The sequence below is a fragment of the Hemitrygon akajei genome, chromosome 18 (genome assembly GCF_048418815.1).
Source record: "Hemitrygon akajei chromosome 18, sHemAka1.3, whole genome shotgun sequence".
In the NCBI taxonomy this organism is placed as follows: domain Eukaryota; kingdom Metazoa; phylum Chordata; class Chondrichthyes; order Myliobatiformes; family Dasyatidae; genus Hemitrygon; species Hemitrygon akajei.
In genome coordinates, this window is record NC_133141.1 from 6789187 (window position 1) to 6813725 (window position 24539).

At 39.1% G+C, this 24539-nt stretch overlaps 1 protein-coding gene across 1 annotated transcript in view; it reads left to right on the top strand.

Moving 5' to 3' along the window:
• LOC140741048 (vesicle-fusing ATPase) overlaps positions 1-19985 on the top strand; it is a 270286-nt gene extending 250301 nt beyond the window's left edge. The window contains exons 20-21 of the mRNA XM_073070710.1: positions 17378-17433; positions 17663-19985. Of these exons, the coding sequence (XP_072926811.1) occupies positions 17378-17433; positions 17663-17693 (87 nt within the window). The 3' untranslated portion in view covers positions 17694-19985. The remainder of the gene's footprint in view (positions 1-17377; positions 17434-17662) is intronic.
• The last annotated feature ends 4554 nt before the right edge of the window (positions 19986-24539 follow it).

The window sequence follows — 24539 nt, forward strand, 5'->3', positions numbered from 1 at the left end:
CCACATTGAACCATGATTTCAAGACCAAGCTGAATTTACCACAGGAACTCTAATTTTTTTTCTGAAGTCAGCTTAAGCATGCAGATGACAGTGAGAGCAGATGACAGTCCAGACCATTTTATTTTGTGTGTGCACCCAACTCACTCAGATGATTACCATGATCATTCAACTCCACACAGATCAGGGACTGAATTTGGAGCCTCCTCAGATTTGCCAAACCACCTGGGAAGTACTGAGTATTATATTCCATAAACATCACAATAATTACTGATGTTTTAGATTTCACACTGATATTGACTTCTTCAAAAAGTAGCGTTGTTGGTGCCTCCTGTTTTGAAAGGGCGAGTTTCTCTCACTTCAGACTTTTAAGTACCACCTATAAAGGGGGACTAGTGACCCTAAGATTCTTTACAGGCTGACTGAGCTGAATTGTGTTTCTTGCATTTTACTGAGGAAGTGCACCCTTTTCCTCCAAGACAGCACTTTAGGGCTGTTACCTTTTCTTAATAAAGACCAGAAAGAATATGAGTTGGTAGTTTTCAGTTTTGTTTTACAGTTGTACTTCACGTGAGCTATGCAATATGTTTATCATGTTATGAGGGCTACAGGAGATTGGTTTAATTGAGCTGTCTTCCAGCATTTAAGTTTATTCTTGATGGACTTGTAACCCCATATTTTATGACTGTGGGCTTAAAATCAACCACTGGTTGGGCTCAGAGAACTACATCAGTATTATGAAGGCAGGATAATAGTCTACAGGAAGCCATGTTTTTGGCCTGTGTTTAAGATTAGCGCACTCAGCCATCTATCTTGTATTGTGCTCTGAATGCTTATTCTGAGTTTTTTCCAGGAGTACAACAGTCTCTCTTGTCTTGGTTCTCATTTCCATTCTCAATTTATTTATTTTTTTCTTGCTATGTTCATTCTTCTGAAGATGGCTTTTTTTTGGAGTGGGATTCCATGGAGAACTGCAATGCCCTCCACATCACCTCATAATAAGCAACCATTCTTGTGCCACATGCTTAAGCAGTGAATGATTGCATGATTTTTGATTGTTCAGAGACACTACAACCAAGCCTGCAGGAGAGTGAAATGAAAAAACAAATAGGATGGGCTATTTAGTGTCACACTCTCACAATATATAGTTTTTTGGTCTGTTTGAAATTTTGAAAACTCCAGGTCTTTTACATCTCTATGATTTATTCAATATTTTGATTATGAACACACCCTTTTAGTATGAATGTATTTGGTTAGTCATTCTTAAATAAATTGTGCAAATGGATTTCTTAGCTATGCTAGGCATGAAATACTTTGTTAGCACATGAATGTATAACCTTTGAACAAACCTGACTATAGTACTAATAGTTTACTTCCATTCTTCTATTCACTGACATTCTTAAGTTCCTTCTGTGGCTTTCTTACCACCCTGCAAAGTTATAGACATATTTTATACTCAAGAAATGTAACGATCAAGTTGCCATTATTGGATTTGTGCATACATATGATCTATAAGCAATTAAACATTGACACAAACTCTACAAAATCCTCCAAATTCAGTGGAAGAGTAAATAAGCTAACATCAATGTCCTAATTAAGGCCAACATTGCCAGCATTGAGGGCCATGTTAGTCAGCTCCTTTGAGTAGGGGCTCACATTTTTTCACGTGCCAGATGTCAGACACTCTTTACAGCTGTGCTACTGGAAGAAATAACCAAGCAGACTGGAAACAATTTAATGATGTCCATAAAGCTTCCATGAAAATGGGTCACTTCCCACTGATTCCTTTGGGATGTCTAAAGGAGAAGCATTTAGCATGGCACTGGTGTCCTTAGTTTCATAACTGTGGAGCAGAGGAGACCCTGTGGGGATTGCAGAAGGATGGCACCACCTTTACAAACTGTTTCATCAGCTGCTTCACCAGGCATTGCTTTCTCCATCTGTAGAAAAGTTTGAAGTTTCCGCATTGACCTCATCAGCCACTTCTGTTCTCACATAACTTGAGTGGAGGTAGGTCACCCTTGATTCTGAGGAACTAGCTAAGGAGGTCTTCATTGTGTATCTAAGCTCAATGAGCCAAGGCACACTGGCATCTGTTGGCCCATCAAAACCAGGAAGTGTACTTCATGCAGATCACACTGCTGAGGGGAAGAAGAATCAAGTACAAAAATGTACCACCTTTTTGATTTGCCAAAGATGCAGGGCATTGACATTGCATTTAGGATTGACATTGAACAGTCTTTTGTCTGCACATTTCAACTAGCACATGCAGAATTTTTGTATGAGGGTGCATTGCCGTTGTCTTTGGGCTTATAATCTCTAGATTTTTGAAGAATAAGGAAATGTACAATATTCTTAGAACTAGACTAAGGTCAATCCACTTTCTCTGGTTAGTGTCAGAGTCACATTCTCAGGAGAAAATCTCTTCGTGCAGAGAGATGAGTCTTTGGGATTCTATGTCCATGGGGTTGTGGAGGCTCCATCACCAAGTCACAAAACGAAGGTCAGTAAACTGTAGGATTTTAAAGAAATTGAGACAAAATGGGCAAGTACAGAGAAGTGTCACTGAGGCCAGATATCAGTTTGAATGAATGGTGGAGCAGATCCAAAGGACCAAATAGCTTACTCCTCCTCCTGTCTTTTATTAAATGGAGAAAGTACAGAATACTGTTCTGCTGGATAGCTATCTTTGTACAGAAAATGCAATGAGTCAGCATGGAGGGACAGCAAACAATTAGGCAAATGTTGGCCTTTATTTCAAGAGATATCCAGTGAAGTGCTTATGTTAATTGTACAGGGCATTAGTGAAAGTACCCACAGCTAGAGCACTGGCAATGTATAGACATCGGTCTATTTAGTTAAGAGGGATGTCCTTGCATTGGAGGCACTTCAGAGAAGGTTAATAATGTTAATTCAATGGGACTAAATGTATGAAAGTATGGAATCTGCTGTATTGCCCATTGTGGTCCATGTCTTAACTTCATACACCAAATTTTGCTCCATATCCCCTCGTGCGTTTGGTTAACAATCTGCCAATTTCATAAATAGTCTTCAGCTACCAGTTTTGGAGGAAGCTATCTATTACCCCACTATGTATAGAAAACTTAATTGAACAAAATTTCGTACTTGTTTAACATATAGTTATTATTGTTATCTTCTAGAGTTTGTGGCTGCCTGCAGAGGTGTATTAAGTAGTCTATGCACGTTGAGCTCACAGGCTCATCGCTGGTAATTTGGTTCTGAATTGGCCTCCAAAGATCAAACTATAAAATCCTGAAGAGTTATGACTGGATGAATGCAGAAAGGATCTTTTCTCAGATACCACTATTTTTTAAAATAAGGGAATGCCCATTTAAGAAAGATGAGGGCAATTATTTATTCTGGGTTTTTTTTTGGAGAATCATGGTCTTACTGAATAGTGGATCAGGCGAAAGGGACAAGTGGCCTAGTCCCTCTAATTTATAGATCTACCAGAGTTAATTTCATATATATTGATCATATAAATCAGGATGTTAAATGAAATCCTGAGTATACCTGTATGTGTGTTTGATTCAAATGAGTGCAAGTTTTTAGCATGACCCTCTTAATTTCTTGCATTCAAAATATTTTTTTCTTTGCCAGCCTATTTCCTTCCCTCCAGTTGTACTTGAAACAAAAATAATCTCCTCTTACAGATATGACTTGCCTGGTAACTTGAAATAGGTGGCAAAGTAATCATTCTGCTGCTTTGACACTTGGTTAAGCAGATGAGGTCCAGGTTGCCATCACTGGCTTTTTTTTTTGCCAGAGCTCACAGTGGCACTTGTGGGTCTTCAGGCACATACCTGGTTCAATGAGGGATTGATGCATTCCAACCTGAGCAGTGCTTTGTCTTAAAAAATACTTTCTTTAGTGACAGGTCATGCAGAATTGAAAACTGCAGGGTCAGGGAAGGGAGTAACTAACTTCAGGTTTTAATAATTATTAGGTATTACTTTGTATCATGAGTATGAAAAGTCAAAGTTATTATGCGTTTTGGGCATTTCTAAATGCCCAAAATTCTAAATTCATATAAATAGAAGACTTTAAGCTCTATATTACAAACCATTGCCTTTAGTCTCAGACTTTCCTGCTCTAACCAGTACATATATGAAAATGGTATAGAATGGCATTGTTTAATAGGATAGGCGTGCATAATTGAGGAAAAGCCATAAGCTTTGAGAGTAAATATCGGTATCACCTTTAATCAAGACTCCGGTACGTATGCATTAAGATTAATTGTGGTTATGCAGATTCCTGTTTGCTCCTTCCATCTTTGTTCTAACTTGCACACTAACGAGAACCTGTAGTGACAAGATATCTCCCCAGGGAATAAAGCCATTTATCTAGATTACTTTTTTGGGGATTTTAATTCCATAGCTGAAGGCTAGGTGCAGAGTTAGTGCACAGTGTAAGAAATACTTCATAGAGCAAGGGCCTGCAAGTACTGACTGCTACTGGGTTCCTGCCCAGTCCAATAAAATATGTCTGGAAATTCATGACAGAACTCAACTGTTTAAATAGTTGTTACTTTTGTATGTTAAATTTTGCAGAAACATTAAACCTATATGTTAATGATTAGTGATGTTCTATATTACACTAGAGTGATGGAAGAGAGAGAGTAGGTATATCCAGTTGATAGATATGAGGTATCACGAATGCCTTCCATCAGTAAGTAAAGCCGATGAATTTAAATCAATGCATTTATGTTCCCCATGAGCCTCTTTCTACCCTGCCCTCGCTGATGTATGCATGAGGGAGAAGAACTTATACTTCCCTCTCCCTCGTGCTTGCATCTATCTCCCTTAAATATGTTTATGCTAATTAACAGAGCAAAATATCTTGCTCATTCTGCATACTCTGTTGTGTGGCAACTTCTCAATCATGGAACCTGTTCTAGACTGAATTTTGTGCCTAGGTTTTTTCCACCTTTACAATAAATAGGACATTCCCAGCAGACCAAGGAATACAACTGAGTCTGATCACCCTTCACCTGCATTTCATATAGATTCTTTTGAAAGATAAGCTTTTGGGAGTAGGAGCTCTGAAGACACTTTTTTGGAGGAATGATATTCAATTGCAGGGTTTCCTGTATGTCATCTTGTTCAACAGAGATCAAAGCTCGAATCTGCAACTTGTCAGATTAATATAATGTCAGACAGACCATATTAACTCAACTTTTAAAGAACTAATTCTCCTCAAGTCTACATTTGGAAGAATGAGCTACTGGAATCGGAAGTTTGTAAAATATTGCCACTGCTTTCTGGTTGGTGCATAAATAGAAATGTGAGCATTCAGCCATTTGAAGCAGGACCTGCTCATCATTACTGACCAAAGGTCTACAACTTGAAGCATTAATTCTGATTATTTTTCCATAGATGTTGCCTGACCTGTTGGGAGTTCTGGAAATTTTATGTATCATTTTTCATTTAGTGTTTACATTATTTTATATTTATTATGGATCTTTAAGGATAAAATATTTGGGTCATCAACCTGAATCATTGACCCCACCATAATCTGCTGAATATGTCCATCAACTTCAGTTTTCCTTCTGTAATCATTTCAAGGCAGTTCACATGAAAATGGACTCTGAGCTTGGAAGAGGGGACTAAAGAGAAGCAGCTCAGTATCTGGTGAAATAAATGAAAGCATTCAAAAGAGCCAGAACATGTGCAAAGGTTTAGTATAGGCCATTGCAGGTGGTAGGAAGACTTGCACTAAGCAGAAACATCAGGTTCATGATCTCAATACTTCAAAGTATATTTATTATTGAAGTATGTATACTATATACAACCTTGAGATTCATCTTCTTACAGGCAGCCACAAAACAAAGAAATTCAATAGAACCCATTTTTTTAAAAAAAGACCATCAAGCACCCAACGTGCAGGGAAAAAAGAGAAATCGCACAAACAACAAAAGCAAGCAAGCAGCTGAAATTCGAGAAAGTGAATCTACAGCTACAAAGCCAGTTTTCACTGTGGCCAATCCTATAGTCCATTAGTTGCAGGCCATAGCCTCAGTTCAGTGCAGAGACAAGTAAACTTCACAGAGTAGCAAGCTGAAATGGCCTGTCCCTTGCCTCCAGCCATGACATCCTGATCTTTTCAATCTGGCCTGGCGCTTAAATCATCCAAACCTTGGATCATGCCTTGCTCTTGTACCAGATCCCTGCTACTTCGCTATGCTCTTGGCCCGTACCCAACCTTTCCAATTTGGCCTGCCACTTAAATCAATCAAGCCTCTGTTATGTAACTTTGCAGGACAAGAAATCAAGTTGTAATTAGTCATTGACAGAAAGGTCTATTTGTGAACTGTAACAGATTCTATTGTCCAGTCAGAATTAGCAGAATTCTTTTCTGTAATGCATACTTGACATAGTGCATTGATGCGGATAGAACTGTAAGTGATGTATCTTTTTGATTCTATATGCTGAAGTTAATTTCAGGCAAAGGGTAACCTATAGTCAGTCAGGTCATGTTACAAGGCTGGGATTTAATGTTTATTAGGCAAAAAGTGTTGTTTTTTTTTTGCTGGTGGCTATAACTGTCACTCTGGAATGCTCTTTTCCATTAGCTGAAAGCATCAAAATCTGAAGTAAGACTTGTGACAAAGGTGCCAAAAAGAAGAGTGGATTTTGTACAGGTCTGCAAAAAATATAGTTTAAAATATAGCTCTTATAATTCAATGATGTATTAAAAATAACTAGCAGCAAACTGAGAGCCATCTTTCATAAGTTAATTAGAAGGTTTCATGTTGTGAGTGGATAGTGTGGCATCATAAAGTGAGTTTTTTTACTCTGAGAGCTAATTGGAGATGGGGGTGGAAGGAGACAATTATAGTTTAACTTTATTTACTAATCTTTGTCTTAGCATGTCCTTTGTATTCAACCTTACAATTTGCCAGGTTAGTCAATTGTTGCTTCTAATCAGATTTATTGCTTGTACAAAGTAGTTACAATTCAGTTATTTGTAACCATGTTTGGATGTACACACAGTGGCCACTTTATTAGGTACATTCCTGTATCTAAAAGTGGCCACAGGAGTGGAACTCAGTGTTGTCTTCGGCTAGAGTCCATTCACTTTAAGGTTCGATGGGTTGTGCTCTTCTACACACCACAGTTGTAATGTGTGGTTATTTGAGTTACTGTGGCCTTGCTGTCAGTTTGAATTAACTTGGCCATTGACCTCTGACCTCTCTCATTAACAAGGCATTTTTGCCTACAGAACTGCTGCTCACGATGTTTTTTTTTGTTTTTCACACCATTCCCTGTAATCTCTAGAGACTGGTGTGTGTGAAAATCCCAAGATACCAGCAGTTTCTGAGATACTCAAACCACCCCATCTGGCACCAACAATCAAAGTCACTGAAGGCTTCTGCTCCACTGCCATCCAATTCCTAAATGAACATCAAACCCATGAACACTACCTCACTAGTTTTTTCGCATAATTTTAACTTAATTCTTTAATAGACATATATATACTTAATGTAACTCAGATTTTTCCTCTATATTTATTGTATTGCTGCTGCAAAGTTAACAAATTTTATGATATAAGCCAATGATATCAAATCTGATTCTGATTTTGATCACATTTCTTCCCTATTCTGATGTTTGATCTGAACAACAACGGAAACTCTTGACCATATCTGCATGCTTCTAGGCATTGGTTGCTACCACATGACTGGGTATTTGCATTAATAAGCAGGTATACCTAATAAAGTGGCCACTGAGTATATAATGGACTAATTCAGTGATGAATGATAAAATACAGCTTTGTGTATTTTTCAGATGTGCTGGCTTTGCAGATCTCTTCGCTTGGAAAGTATTCTAATTTTTAATTAAACATTTTAAATTCATTGCAAATTGGTTATCAGGAGCCATTAGTCAATTAGTCATATTAACCAATGAAGTCATTTGATAGCTGTATAATTTATAATGGTTATTTTTGAACCTGCCATTTCAGAGATCCTAAATGGACATAATTATTTGATTCAACCTTATTTCCATTTAAAGAGAAATTTGATGCAAATTGCCTTAATAGTGTTAAGGCTTCTGATATTCCATATGAAGAGAGAACCTATTACCAAAATAAAGATGTCCAACCATCAAGTAAATCGGACCCCAAGACCACCTCTGCCTGTCCATTTTCCCCTTGGAAAGCTGCTATATGCACATACATTCAATAATAAAGGTCTACAATGAGACCCTGCAAATACAAGCACTGCACCCCATATCCCAAGAGCCATTTCTTGGCAAAGGAAATCATCAGTAATGAAATTCACTGTCACCTTCAAACTCAGCAGAAAACCTGTGGTCTACTGGTTAGCAGTGATTGCTGCTGCCCCCATCCCCTCCGCCCCCAACACATTTCAGAGGTGGGGACAAACTGCAGCAGACATGACAAAACATTGGAAAGATATGAGATTCCCTGATACCATAGACAAGATAATTGAAACAATATCTTCCAGGCCACTGAGGTCCAATTTACACTTGGTCAGTTCAAATGGACATTCCACATTGTTTGTCTGAGTAGACAAAACAGGCTATCAATCGACACTTACTATCTATCCTGACCTAGCAAGAGTAGTGAGAATGAATCTCAGCTTAGTGCTGTGCTCCTCATGCAAGTTTGGGAGATCTCCTGTCTCCCTGAAGCGTCTGCACAAAATGCATCTGGGTGCAGCTCCTCACAAACTGGAACTGCAGCTCAGTAGCCTTTGGATCATTCAGGACGAGGCAGTGATAGATAAGAGCTTATAGGGTGGTAGTCACCCCTAAGTTGCAGGAGGCATGTAGCTGGGTGAGTGTCAGGAGAGGGGAAGGGAACAGGCAGATAGTGCGGAGTACCCTTGTGGCTGTTCCCCTCAATAACAAGTATACCACTTTGAATACTGTTGTGGGAGAGGGGGGAGGGGTGTTGACCTTTCAGGGGAAAGCAGCAGTGACCAGGTCTCCAACACTGAGTCTGGCTCTGTGGCTCAGAAAGGGAAGGGAGGGGTAGTGATGGGGAATTCAGTAGTTAGGGGAATAAACAAGAAATTCTGTGGATGTGAAAGAGACTCCAGGATAGTGTGTTACCTCCCAAGTGCCTAGGTAGGGACGTCTCAGTTCGGGTCCACAGTATTCTAAAAGTGGGAGGGTGAACAGCCAGAAGTCATGGTGCATATTGGTTCCAATGACTTAGATAAGAAAGGGGATGAAATCCTGAAGAGAGAATATAGGATGCTAGGTAGAGAGCAGGATTTCAGGAGTGGTAATCTCTGGATGGTTTCCTGTGCCAGTGAAGATAAGAATAGAATGATTTGGCTGATGAATGTGTGGCTGAAGAATTGGTTTGGGAGCAGGGTTTCAGGTTTGTAGTTCATTGGGATCTCTTCTGGGGAAGTTATGACCTGTACAAAAAGGACGTGTTGCACCTGAACCTGAGTAGGACCATTATCCTTTGCAGGAAGGTTTATTAGAGCTGTTGGGGAAGGTTTAAACTAGTTTGGTGGGGGATGAGAATCAGAGTGATAAGTCAGAGGATGGGGCAGTTGGTATAAAAGTAAATGCAGTGTTCAGAGAGACTGAGGAAGGATAGGCAGTGGAAAGTGAAAAATTGCTATCAGTTGGATGTGTTGAGGTGTGTTATTTTAATGCAGAAAGTATCAGGAAGGATGATGAGTCTGTAGGTTCTTGTCCTGTGTATATGGAATGCGTACCTCAACTTGGATCTTCTGTAATTATGAGATATAATATACTTATAAGACTAATATGTTAGTCTTAGTTCATGGAAGGTCTTCATTAAAAATCTAGTTTCTCATTTACCAAATCCACAACAATTAATTCTTACAAACAACTGGCTTTGAGAAGTCGGGAAGCATAAATGATATATCATCCTTTCTATAAATTAACTTGTCTTCCAACCAGCACTGTGGACTAATTTTAATAGGATGAACACAGTCTATTCCAGTTGTTCATTCCAGCTCAACTGTTTAAGAAAATGGGGAACAGAAGTCAACATAGATTTTGAGAGAGCCAAGGCAAGAATGTGGCGCCTGGGTCAAGATCAGATCAACTTTATATAATGGAAAGGAAGAGCAGTTCAGAAGCCAAAGATCTGTTCCAGCTCCTAATTCTTATGTTCTTATCAGTAGGATTAACTCATTCAATCTTGCCATGCCATTCAGTAAGACTATGCCATGCATCTTCTGTGTTAATGTCCAGACCACATATCCTCTGGTTCCTGTCACATCTAAATATCAATTGGTCTTGAATATAACTAGCGACTGAATAAGGTTAGAGTGGAAAAAAAATGTTGCTGCATCTCAATTCCAAACTGTAAGCCATTTATCCTGAGACTCTACATCCTTTGTACAAGATGAATACTCCCTGACTACATGATGAGCTTTAGGAAAAGATATAATCATAGGATTTGGGTACCACACCAAATGCTGGGCAGTTCTGAATTGAGTATAGCTCATATACTTTTAAATATAACCCAATCAGAAAAATCCAAAAAGTAATTTCTTTTGTATGTGGAAATATTTTTGGCACAGTGAAGTGGGAAAGATGTATCAGTAATGTATTAACAAATGAGTCTTGCATCTGGACTCTGCTCTTCTCAGCAAAAGCTTTTGTCCTTTAATGTTTCTTTCACACTCTTGTGTTACTTGTGCAATTTCCTGCCTCACATTCATAAAGGAAACTGCCAGAAATGGCATACAATTAATTTGTATTTTTTTCATAGTGAAAATGTGTTTGCTTTGGTTTTAATGAAGGAAGCCAACTTACATTGGTATCTTCCCACAGCTCTTCAGATTCATTTTCAGGCTGGTTAAGTCTTAAGATTAAGTTGCTTGCCCAATATGTCCCTATGGACTCAACTGGTTATCTAGTTCAGAGGTTCCTAATCTTTTATTTTGTTTCACCTACTTCTGTGAGTTTTGTTCTCAAAGAATCACTTCTGTGGAAACTGAATAGAGTCTCACCCAAGTGGCTGTTCTTTTGAATACTTGTATTTTGTGTGGGTGAACTGCACCATTGGATGACATCCCAACCAAGCACACTTTTGCCTTCTACAGGCATCTACGGATGTCCTTTCTGGTGGTGGTCGCTGAAATGCAGTGGAGTGAAAAGTTATCTTAGTCAACATTCCTCCCCATGAGGCAGGGTACTATTTCCATTTCTTGGGATCCAACTTGCCACCACAGCTGAGATAAACTAATATAATCATATCTGTTCTGGCCTCTAAAGATGCACTTTGTTTAGTATGAGCATCATTTCCTGTACATAAGCTGTTTTATACAAATTTTTGCATGGGTTAATTTGGATTGAATTGCACATGATGCAGAAAGATAGCCACCTCCATCCTCTTTATTTGCCCTTGAAACAGCAATATATTTTCACAGGTAAGATCTCATTAAAAGTCCTGAAGAAAGCTTCTGCTTTAGGTGATTTTTGAGAAGGTGTTTAACTCACTGCATAGCTTTGTATATACACACACCATTGAACCAACAGAGTGTTCCTATTGAGACTCAACATAAATTGGATGCCACTGTACAGAGCCCTGGTCTACATCATTGTAGGTGGAAATATATTTAACCTTAAACTGCAGATTTAGTAATGTTTGCCACTCTTAGACAATGTATATTGAAAAGAAATTTGCAAACTAAACTACAGTGTACAATGCTACTAGTATAAGTCACAAATTCCAAATTTTAATTCCATTTAAATTATAATTTTTACAAATTGTGTTTGATGTCCTCTGAGCAAACTTTATTTCCAATAGAACACCTTCTGGTGAGCCCTTTACGTACCAGTGGTAGGGTGAACAAAATCTATTTTTCTACTGCAAAAATGATCATGATCTCATGAAAATAAGTAGTAGAACATATTTAAATATCAATTGCTTAGGTGTTAGAGCTGTGGAATGTTTTCCACTCAATTCATCTTTGCCAGACCCTTGTAGGAACACATGATTGAAAATTTGTTTTTAAAACATTCAGGACAAAAATGATGTTTTAAGGTGTGTATGTGAACTGTATAAAGATACCTAATTCAAAGTTGTGCTTGTTGGACAAAACATGTAATTTTAAAAAAACGTGTGCATTTTGTTATGGTTTGTTTTAGGAACAAAATCATAGTATGCATTTTTATAGAGACACATTGTCATTTGATGCCTGTGACCATCAACTGCAGGGATTTATTAACCCTGCAACCACCATCAAGCCCCATAAGAATATTGTACGTTTCAGTGAGATCACCTTTCATTCTTCCAACGTCTAGTTACAGGTCAATGGTTCAATTTAATATCAGAGAATGTATACAGTATACAACCTGAAATTCTTACTCTTCACAGATACTCATGAAGCAGGAAAAAAACCTGCTTAGTCTGTCCTTTTTGAACAAACTACCATTCCAGACATCAGAGTGGTGCACATTCATTGTATTCCCTCTTTCAGAAGTATGTTACCAAACCTTTAAGTAATACTTCATGTTTGCACCCATTGGGGTCCCATAGAGTTGCACCTTTACATTTGTGCTTGAATCCTATTGTAGTAAAGCCTGACATACTACTTGCCTTCCTAATTGCTTACTGTACCTGCATATTAATTTTGAGATTCTGTACACTAATGCCTTTCAATTTCTTACATTTAAAGACCAATTTTATTTTTAAAGTGGATAATCTTATTTTTTCCATAGTATCATTTACAGTCCATGGCTTTGCTCATTCACTTGTCACTAACTCTGGAAGTGTCTGCATTCCTCTGCACTGCGTGCTGCCACACAGTTTTGTATCATCAGCTGACTTGTATATGTTGCATCGGATTCACTCGTCCAAATCAATGATCACAAACAGCTCAGACTCCAGCACTGATACATGTCATAGGCTCACAAGCTGAAAATGACCAGTTTATTCTGAGTCTGTTTTCCATCTCTTAACTGGTCTTTAATCTACACAAGTATCTTGCCCTCAATTCTTCGTGTTCTAATTTTGTTTAATAACCTCCTCTGCTGCAACTTATCAAAAGCCTTCTGAACATCCAGATACACCACATCCACTGGTTCTCCTGTGTGTTCTGACAGTAACCTTAAAGTCAGATTTATCAAGCATAATTTCCCTTTTTTTAAATTAGAATCAGAATAGTGTTACTGCCAGTATGTCAAACATACCCAAAATGATTGTGATTTGGTGCCAAGCATAAAGCACAGGACAAATATCAACAGGACAAGGAGAGCGGAAAAGACTATTAAACGGACGCTGTGCAGGGTTGGTTAGGCTATTACACCTGAGTGAATTTTTTTTGAGAAGCTGAATAGCTGCAGAAAACACACACAAAATGCTGGTGGAACACAGCAGGCCAGGCAGCATCTATAGGGAGAAGCACTGTCGACGTTTCAGGCCGAGACCCTCCGTCAGGACTAACTGAAAGGAAAGATACTAAGAGATTTGAAAGTAGGAGGGGGAGGGGGAAATGTGAAATGATAGGAGATCCTATCTGAGGGTCATGAGAGAGTAGAACGAGGTGTCAGCATATGTGGTCCATGCGAACTCTATTTTGATGTTTAAGAGAAGTTTGGATTGGTACGTGGATAGTAAGGGTATGGTGGACTATGGTCACGGTGCAGGTTGTTGGGAGTAGGCAGTTTAAATTATTTTGGCATGGACTAGATGGGCTTGAAGGGTCTGTTTCTGTGTTGTACTTCTCTATGACTCTATATATAAAGAAGGATTGAAATGTTAAGCAAAGTTATATATCATTGTTTTTTCAGTTTCTTCCTCCTAGTCTGACCTGATGATGGCAAAGTACTAGTTCTTGAACAATTGAACTCGATCGAGAAACACCACTGTTAAGTAATTTATACACATTCAGACCTTGACATTGTTGCACTGCAGCCATCACAGGGACAGATGTTTTGTTCTGCTCATTCATGATGGCCATATGGAAAGTCGTATGGTTTCCGACACAGTTGTCTATTGCCACCAGAATTTCAGGCCATTTTAATAGCTAGTAGCTTGAAAGTACAGTAATAAGCAGGTGACATCCGTGTCTGTTCTTTCTCAAATGTTGTGCCATTACACCTTCCTCTTATTCCTTCTCAGTAATAAGAGTTTGGTGGGGCATTGTTCCCACTGCCATCAGTTGCCATCTTGTAAATTTGTTAGTTAATCTGAAAGCAAAGCCCAGGTATAAACAGAGCAGTGTATACCTTGACCATTTTCCTTTGCCACCTTTCCACTGATACACCTTCCAGCAGTGGAGTTGTCTGGAATAGGACACGAGTCATTGTCACATAATGCAGACACGGCCCATGTGCCCAAGCCTGCATCAGTCACATCAAACATCTGTTTATGCTAATTCCATTTTACTCCTCTACACATTTCCAGCAGCTTCTCACAAATGCTACACTATCATAGAAAAACAACATTTTTGAATGACTAATTAGCCCACCAACCATAATTGTCTGGGATATGGGAGGAAGTCAGAGCACTGCGTGGAAAGCCATGTTGTCACAGGGAGAATGTGCATACTCCACACAGACAGTCAGTCTTAATCCCAGTTTATGATAATTAAAGGCCTGTAAGGAAGGTGTGATGCAGTCAGTAGGTCTGCTACCTCACAACAGCTGTGATCCACTTTCAATGCCATCTTCTGCTGCTGTCTGTGTGGAGTGTGCACGTTCTCCCTATAACAACATGGTTTTCCAAGGTGATGTGCAGCGCCTTGTGGAATTCTCCGTTTGTGATGTCAGTGCTGAAAAAAGATTTTGGAGGTTTTCAGATTTTAGGTACGGGGTACTCAGTCTGTATTTCTGGTCAACTGAGATGATGTCCTTGTATCAAAAATGGGGTTTGAACTCCAACTTTATAACTCAAAGGCAAGCATGCTCACACACAGCCCAGAGCTGATGTCCATAGGTCACATACAGCAGAACATGCAGCACTGCCTTGCTTCTCACAAAGCTCACATTCAAAACATTCTCCACACTGTTGCTGAGTAGATGAAAATTTTTCCATGGAAGTCAAAATCAGAGGGGCAAAGAATTGCGGATGCAAAAGAATTGAAATAAAGAGAGGAGGGTGCAGGAAATGTATCACAGAATTAAGTGGAGTGGAATTATTTGGTCTGGCTTGACTTTGGATACCCTCTATGCTAAATTTTGTGATTCCTATCACTGTCTCTGACTGCAAATTCATTTCAAATGTAATCATTGTATGTATTCATGTGCCTCATGCAATTACAAGAGTCCGAAGAGTGAACATCTAGTAAATAAGCTTCCACACAAGGGCCATGCTCCCATGCCAAGATCCCAGTATAAATAACGCAAATGAATCTGTTCTGGCTACCAGCAGCTCTTAGCCATTGTGGTCCATACTTTCAGTTTTGTGATAGTGCTAGATTTATTATTTCTTAATTGACCCTTACCGGTTTTAAACAAAACCTGTCTTGTCATCTTCACTTATCTTGAAATAGTCATTATCTTGCCCATGACATTTGTAGAGTGTATTTTTATTTTATGGTTATCCTCGAGTATATTTACAAGCAGTCCCCATGCTTCAAAACCCAATATTTTTTCAAGATTTAACTTCTTGCAACTCAGTTCTTCATTACTGAGAACTACCCTGTGGTTTGCTATCAATTAGCCTGATTCATTGATCTAATATGGAAGGTGATAACTGTCATAAGAAGAGAAATAGCTGGAAATACTTCAGCAGCAGTGGAGAAAGAGAGAGAGAGAGGTGAGATTTCTGCGCACGACAGGCAGTTCTGAGAAGTGACTTCACATATGTAATAAACATAAGTTAATGAAAAATTATCTCAATCACGTATCATCAGCATTGGAGTGAACACACGCCACTTAACGGTATGCTGATCACGAAACAAGCGAAGGTCTATCATGACGAACTGAAAATTGAAGGTAATTGTGAATATTCAGCAGGCTGGTTTTCCAGAAATTGAAGAAAAGGGGCGGCATTAAGTTTTTAAAGATACATGGTAATAAAGCATCTCCTGATCACGAAGCAGCAGGGAAATTTATTGATAAGTTTGCCAAGGTAATCACTGATGAAAATCTAAAACCATGAGCACTGTTATGTGTGCTGAACAAATGTAAGACAAAGACTGCCTACTGGTAGCACAGAAATTCAGGCTCTGAAATTATGGCGATCCCAAACTATCTCATTATATATTCCTAAATCCAAAACACTTCTGGCCCGAAGCATTTTGGATAAGGGGTACTCAGCCTGTATAAGCTTCATTGACATAAGAAATTGCAGATTCTAGATTCCGGTGTAGCAAACAATCAGCTGGAAGAATTCAGCAGGGCAAGCAGTATCTACGGAAGGAAAGAAATAACAACAGTTGCTTTTCTCTTACAGATGCTGCTTGACCTGCTGAGTTTTATTTTATTTATTTAGAGATACAGCATGGAGCAGGCCTTTCCAGCCCAACGAGCCATGCCGCCCAGCAAACCACCTATTTAACCCTAGCCTTAATCACAGAACAATTTACAAAGCAACACACACAAAACACTGGAGGAGCTCAGCACATCAAGTAGCATCTATGGAAATTAATAAACTGTTGACATTTCAGGCTGAGGTCCTTCATCAGGATTGAAAAGAAAGGGGGAAGATGCCAGAATAAAAAGCAGGGGAGAGGAGAATGAGACTAACTGGAAGGTGGTAGGTGAAGCCAGGCGAGTAGGAAAGGTCAAGACTGGAGAAGAAGGAATCTGATAGGAAAGGAGAGTGGACCATAGGAGGATGGGGAGCCGGGGGAAGTAATAGGCAGGTGAGAAGAAGTAAAAGGTCAGAGTGGGGTGTGGGGAATTTGTTTACCAGAAGGAGACATCAATATTGGAGAGCAATTTACAATGACCAATTAACCTACTAATCAGTTCTTTGGACTGTGGGAGGAAACTGAGCACCCAGAGGAAACCCACATGGTCGCGGGGACGGTGTGCAGACTCTTTACAGACTGCGCTAGAAGTGAACTCTGAGCTCCGACCCAAGCTGTCATAGCATTGCACTAACCGTGGTGCTCTTTCAGCGGATTCTTTGTTGATACAAGCTTTGTCCTTTGTCAGGGTTATAAACTTCATTCTTCAGACATATGTTCCATCCTTTCCCCAGGAATTGTATGTGGCTGAATCAAACTGCTCAAAGCCTTGTCATTTGACCCTGAGATCAGTTGCCCATTACATAACTGCACCATTATTAACTCATAAGTGACTGTACTTCAAAAATACTGACTATGAAGCACTTTGAGATGTGATCAGGGCTTCATTTAAAATGTAGGTTCTTGATTTTCTTTAGCTTGACTACATCCACAGAGTAGTCTTGTTTATAATACATCATTTTAAACTTGGTTGTGTTTCAGATGGAACCTGAGTACCGTGTTAACAAGTTTCTGTCACTCCTGAAAGAAGAAGGAAGGTTAGTGACATTTTTTTTCCAGTCTCACCCCATCACCATCTCCCCATTTTTTCACTAATTTCTGTGCATTGTAAGAAGCAGGAGTTTTGAATTTGTTGAGGATATAAAATGGAGAACTGCTCAAGAAAATATTTAAATAATTGATTCAGAATTAACAAATATGGCAACTTGAAACTGCTGCATCTGTACAATATTTCTCAGTACAATTTATCTTGGATGTATTTTCCAGTGATCCTCATCGCCGTGACCATTGGGAATAAAACAGGGAAGACCATCTGGTCAACACTGTGATTTACATCCAATGAAGAAGCACCAATTTAATCAGTCAACTAAGAAGAAAGGAATCTTCAATCTAAAACCCTTAGCATTTTGCATGCTCTCTGCAAAGAAACTTCTCTTACATGTCTTAAGTTAAAATTACATATATATATATATATATATATATATATCTATATATATATATATACACAACAGAGACGTCAGCATTCTTGGTTTTATTGCTTCTAGTACTGGAAATGCACCAGGTGTTTTTAAAGATATTTTCATGTTTTGCTATCAAAATCAGTGTCCCTCTTCACTGCAGGTCAAACCTTAAGAGTCTTCAGAGTGAACGTTAATTTTGTTAAATTTTGCACATACGAGTTGATCAACATAGTAGGAAAGGTAGAAAAGATGAAGCCAGTAATATTGCTTTGGGTAATTTGCAATGTGTTCAATTGGTTCTGTACATGGATGACAGCAATACATCACTGTATGAGGATTGGGAGAAAAGAAAACTCTTCCACCAGGGATTTGTGTGCAATTTCAATCCCAGAAATCGGATTTTTCAATAGTTGTGCACCTTATCTCAGCACTTCATTTGATTCTTAGAGGGTGAATTTACTTTGGGTAAAATTTGTGTTAAATGTCAGAGGCTTGAGTTTTCTGTAACTGAAATTCCAGAGCTGGTATCAATCTTTAATGTTTGTATGTTCTTAATGTGTCTGGAATATTGATTGGGAATCTAATGAACCCCTATTTTTCCTTCCCAAAATTTGTGTACCCTCTTGATTTAAATATTGGAAACATAGTGTCTACAAATTGATGGATCTTTGACTTGTGATGTAGAATATAAATCTAAGCATTAATTTTGACAAAACTTAAATGTTCAAATATAGATCCCTGCTTTGTTGCATCTGCATTTTTTGTAGTTCTAAGATTGCAATAGATTGTAACCTAATCCTGTTTGGGGCCAACTGTGAAAAGTTTTATGTACCTGACCCTTCTCCGTTGCTCCACTCTCTTCTTCATTCTGCAGCTGTGAGAATTTGGTGCAGTTCTCAATCCTGAAAAGAGATTCTTATTTATCAGCCATGTATCAAGCAGCCTAGGTAGATAGGGCAGATCACTACAAATAGAACTTGCAGCTATTTGAAAACTGGAGATATTGAGTAAATTGAACAAAATTGTATTTTATTTCTGGTTTCCTGAGGATTGTCAAGGCCATGTGTTGGGAAAAGAGGCCTCATTGCTTGATTTAGGTAATCATTTCATTTACTTTTTTGGTCCCAGAAATATTTTTGCTAATTGTCCTGCTTTTTCTTTTGCTAAACTTCTTCTGAAACAATACTTGAAGAATAATGAAGATCTTGAACAAATGCGCCTTGACATTGCTCCTGTTAAAGTGAATAGCCTAATCAGCCTGACACTGTAAAACTGGTATTCAACCAGGTTTGGTGTGTATTGCAATCTACAGCCAAACACTTCAGAATGCTGCAATCGCATTAGGCTGTACAAAAAATCATTCACTGCTGTGGCCATTCGTTCTAATCACCAATGGTGACCTGGTGCAAATATTACTGTGAAAAATTATCCTGATCCACTATTGGTGATAAATGCTTTGGGGATTGGCTGGTGAATTTGTTGGAAGTCCTGTCACTTTGTCTTTGCTTTTTATTTTCTCATAATCTGGGGTCTGTCCTTGTGTAATGCTGCAGAGTTTACATAGGTTAATTAATTTAGTCAAATTATAATGTGTAACAATGATGTAAGCATATCACCATAATCCATTGTGAGCAAAATCCACTGTGGGCCAGAACTTCTGGCAAAACATTTCCCAGTACTCTTGTTTTCAAACAATTGAAATTCTTGTCCATTTAGCAAATATGGGAAACCAACAATGGGAATCTTCAAACTGAAACCTTGAATGCAGATGTCTACTGGTAAATGTTTTGATGTCTTGTTTGGGAAATGCAGCTTGCCGCCTTGATTGTATTTATTTCTGTGCTGTTTACAATATGTAAGTATTTAAAAAAAACAAAGATTATAAAAAAGCTTTTCTGTGATAGCTTTCTGTTGTTGGGGTAAAATATTTGTGTAAATTAATGGCCATTATTTGATGACGATGCCCAGATAAGTCTCATAGATGTATGCTCATCTAATGTCCCAAGTTGTAATGAGTTCTGTTCTACTGTGATGTAAATCTTTTTACAGTGAAAATGTGCTGTAATTCAAAGCTGTTAAATACATGTAGAGTTGAATGCAGCTGTGATGCAATAAATATTCGAACGACAGACTTAGTTGACTACCTTCTGTCTGAAGTGTCACCAAAGTCATGAGCAAATCCATACAAGAATTCTGACTGTCACACATGATGAAGCATCTACTGGCCTTGGGATTGTGGATTAACCAAAAGGGTATCTGGACTCAAAAGGTTAGAAAAATTTAAAGAAAGATTACATAAACTAGGATTGTAGTTTGAAATTTAGAAGATTAAGGAATAATTTGACTGAAGATATTCTAACTTGGCTAGACAATTCATTAGCCAACTCCAGAAGGTATTCTGGAGTGTGTCGGTCTGACTTTTTCCTCTGATGTGAGAAGTCATAAATTACAAGGGTCAGTTTAAAAATTAGAACCCTACCTAGTGGATGGAAAGTTGGGCCCCAGTTCTTCACACAGCATGTGAATGTTTAGATATCCTGAAATCTATTGGCAATCTGTGACCTTTTAACCTAATGAAAATCATGCACTTTGGGAGAGATGGTGCAGAAAAGGACACAGACTGCCTAAGGTATTGTTTGTCAAAAAGAGCTTAAGTGCTAAAAGTGTTGGGACTTGTATTTATTGAACACATTTTGCTTGTTTATACTGTACTCTATTAATTTGTGAAAGTTGGAAGGAGCTTACGAATGAAGATGTGGAATAAAATTTTGACCATGAAATAAGGAAAGAGGCTGAAATGGTCTGATTGACATTTTCAATAGTATAAAGGCTAGGTCAAAGATCCTTTACCAGTAGAAGAAAGAGCTTAATAAATAACATATATTCACGTAGTGGATAACTACTAGAAGTCCTAGCACAGTAGTATAGCAGTTTGTGTAACACTTTACAGTCCCAGCGGAGTTCAATTAGTGCTATTATCTGCAAGGCATTTGTATGTTCTCCACGTGAGTTTTCTCTGGGTGTGCTAGTTCCTCCCACATTCCAAAGACATATAAGTTATGATTACTAAGTTGTGGGCTTGCTATATTGGTGCCTAGAAGCACGATGACACTTGCACGCGGGCTGTCCCCAACACATCCTTGGTGTTGGTTGTTGACACAAACAGCACATTTCACTGTATGTTTCAATGTACATGTGACAGATAAAGCTTTTTAGTCTTTTAACTTGGTGAAGGATCAGTGTAAGTGAAATGGTTTCCTGGTGGTCAGTGTGCTCTCTGTGGGCCAAAGAGCCTACACTCTGTGGCGTTTGTTATTACTGAGGATACCATTGCAAGCCACTAACATCAGGAACTGAAATGTTCTAGATTCCAGGAGACATCAACTTTTTCCTGAAGAAGGGTGACTTGGAATAATTCCAACATGAGTGTGTGAGCCTCGAACTGACTTTGCCTATTGTGTATTCTTCACAGATCTCCCAAACAAAGCCATATTCTTTGACAAACTGTGTCTGTGCATCATCTGCAATATGATTTACATAAAAATCATGTAAACTTCAATGAATTGTGCAATGACAGATTCATTTTTATCAGTATTCCATCAATGTCTTAGTTTCTCTTGAAAATAATTGGTCTAATAGCTGTTTCCCACTGGCCAACCATTTTAAGTCCTATCCTCATTCCAGTTCTGACATGTCAGTCCATAACCACCTCTTTTGCCACGATGAAGCCACTCTCAGGGTGGAAGAGCAACACCCTGTATTCTGTGAGGTAGTCTCCAACCTGATGGCATGAATATGATTTCTCCTGGTTTTTTTCTTTTCCTCTCTCACTTCCCTCTTCTTTTCCTCACTCTAATCTCTTGCCCCTTCTCCTCACCTGCTTATCACTTTCCCCTTGTGCCCCTCCTTTCCTTTCGCCCATGATCCTCTCACCACTCCTATCAGATTTCCTTCTCCAGCCTACCTGCCTTCTCCTATCACCTAGCTATCCTCCTCCCTCTCCACCCACTTTTTATTCTGGCATCTTCCCCCTTACTTTCCAGACTCAATGAAGGGTCTCAGACCAAAATGTTGACTGTTAATTCATTTTCATACATGCTGTCTGACCTGCTGAGTTCCTCCAGCATTCTGTGTGTGTTGCTCTGGATTTCCAACATCTGCAGAATCTCTTGCATTTTTAAATTAATGATTTCTCCTTCAGGTAATTTTTCCCCTTTCCCATTCCCTCTTCTATTCCCTACTCTGGCCTCTTACCTCTTCTCACCTGCCTATCATCTCCACATGGTGCCCTTCCTCCCCTTTCTCCAATGATCTACTGTCCTCTCTGATAAAATTCCTTCTCCTCCAGCCCTTTACCTTTCCTACCCACCTATTACCTTCCAGCCTGTCGTCTTTCCCCTCCCCCACCCCCACCTTTTCATTCTAGCGTCTTCCCCTTTTCAGCTCTGAAACGTCGACTGTTTATTCATTCTCATAGATGCTGCCTGACCTGCTGAGTTCCTCTAGCATTTTGTGTGTGTGTTGCAATAAAAATTCTGTTTTTAACAATGTCTTCACTTCGCTTGAAAGTAAGTGGCTGAATAGCTGTGTATGGTATCTTGTTGCCACAGAAAGGCTGCTGTTTTGAGCTGCATATGTCACTGCACTTTACCACGCATTGTATGTTTAGTTTGTATTTCATTGTGAAAGGAGCCATGCAAATGGCAGCAAATACTGGTATAACTCAATAGTACTGGCATGACCAGGGAAGCCAAGTGTTGAAGGAAATTCTATGGGGGTGGGGGGTGGGAATCAAATTAATTGGCAAAACACAATGCTGCAGGGCATGCAGGTGCTGCTCTGTTCCACTTGTGCAGTTGATCTGTTGTTATTGCCAGTGGCAAATATTTCAGAAAATATTCAGTCGTAATGTAATGAGGCTGGAAAATCTGTGTCCAAATAAGGCCTGTTATTTAAAGCCAACTTTTTCAGAAAGTTAGCATTTTAGTTGTATGTAAATGAATCTGTGAAAATCCTAAACTTGATAATATTTGATTGTAAAACAGTCCTTTAATTTAGCCTTTCCAGCATGTAACATAGATCTTGTGCAAAAGTGTGTCACTGAATAGAAGGGAAAAGAGAGATACAATGGTTTAAGAATCAATAGAAGTTCACTTGGGGGGGGAAAATTTCTAACTTTGGGTAGACATTCAAAACAGACCTACGTGATAGGTGCAGAAAATATGAAAATAACAATTTAGATTGGCATTGCATCTTCATTATAGAGAAATGTACCAAGCTATTTGGGTGGCCCAGTAGCATAGCGGTTAGCCTAACGCAATTGCAGCACCAACGACTCGGGATTCATTTCACGCCACTGAAGGGAGTTTGTACGTTCTCCCTGTGACCATATGGGCCTCCTCCAGGTGCTCTGGTTTCCTCCCAAGACGGATGCTTTACCAGGCTTATTGGTCACATGGGTGTAGTTGGATGGCATAGGCTTGTTAGGCCAGATAGGCCTGTTACCGTGCTGTATCAGAGAAGCATAGAAAACTACAGCACATGGTAGCGTAGTGGTTAACACAACACCTTAAGTACAGGCAACCTGGGTTCAATTCCTGTAAGGAGTTTGGATGTTCTTCCCGTGACTGTTTTCTCTGGGTGCTCCAGTTTCCTCGCACAGTCCAAAGGCGTGCTGGTTGGTAGATTAATTGGTCATTGTAAATTGTCCTGTGATTAGGTTAGGATTCAATAGGGGGCACTGTTCAAAGGGCCAGAAGGGCCTATTCCATGCTGTTCCTCAATAAATAAATAAATACGACACAGAATCATGCCCTTCAGCCTATCCAGTCCATGCTGTACCATTAAACTGCCTACTCCCATCAACCTGCACCCAGACCATAGCCCTCCATACCTCTCCCACCCATGTACCAATCCAAACTTCTCTTTAACATTGAAATCAAAATTACATCCACCATTTGCACAAGCAGTTCGTTCCACACTCTCATGACCCTCTGAGTGAAGAAGTTTCCCCTCATGTTCCCCTTAAACATTTCACCTTTCACCCTTAACCCATAACCTCTGGTTGTAGTCCCATCCAACCTCAGTGGAAAAAGTTTGCTTGCGTTTAGCCTATCCATACCCTTCATAATTTTGTATACCTCCATCAAATCTCCCCTCAATCTTCAATGTTCCAAACAATAAACTCCTAACCTAGTCAATCTTTCCATTTAACTCGGGTCCTTCAGACCCGACAACATCCTTGTAACTTTTCTCTGTAGTCTTTCAATCTTATTTACATCTTTTCTGTACGTAGGTGACCAAAGCTAGACACAATACTCCAAATTAGGCCTCACCAATGTCTAATATAATTTCAACATAACATTCCAACTCCTCTACTAAATACTTTGATTTATGAAGGCCAATGTGCCAAAAGCTTTCTTTACGACCCTATCTATCTGTGATGCCACTTTCAATGAATTATAGACCTGTATTCCCAGATCCCTCTGCTCTACCACACTCCTCAGTGCCCTACTGTGTAGGTCCTACCCTGGTTGGTCCTCCCACAGTACACCACCTCACACTTGACTGCATTAAATTCCATCTGCCATTTTTCCAGCTGATTCAGGTCCCACTGCAAGTTTTGATAGTTTTTCTTGCTATCCTATCTCTAAAATAAAAATAAAATAGAGGGGAAATACCCA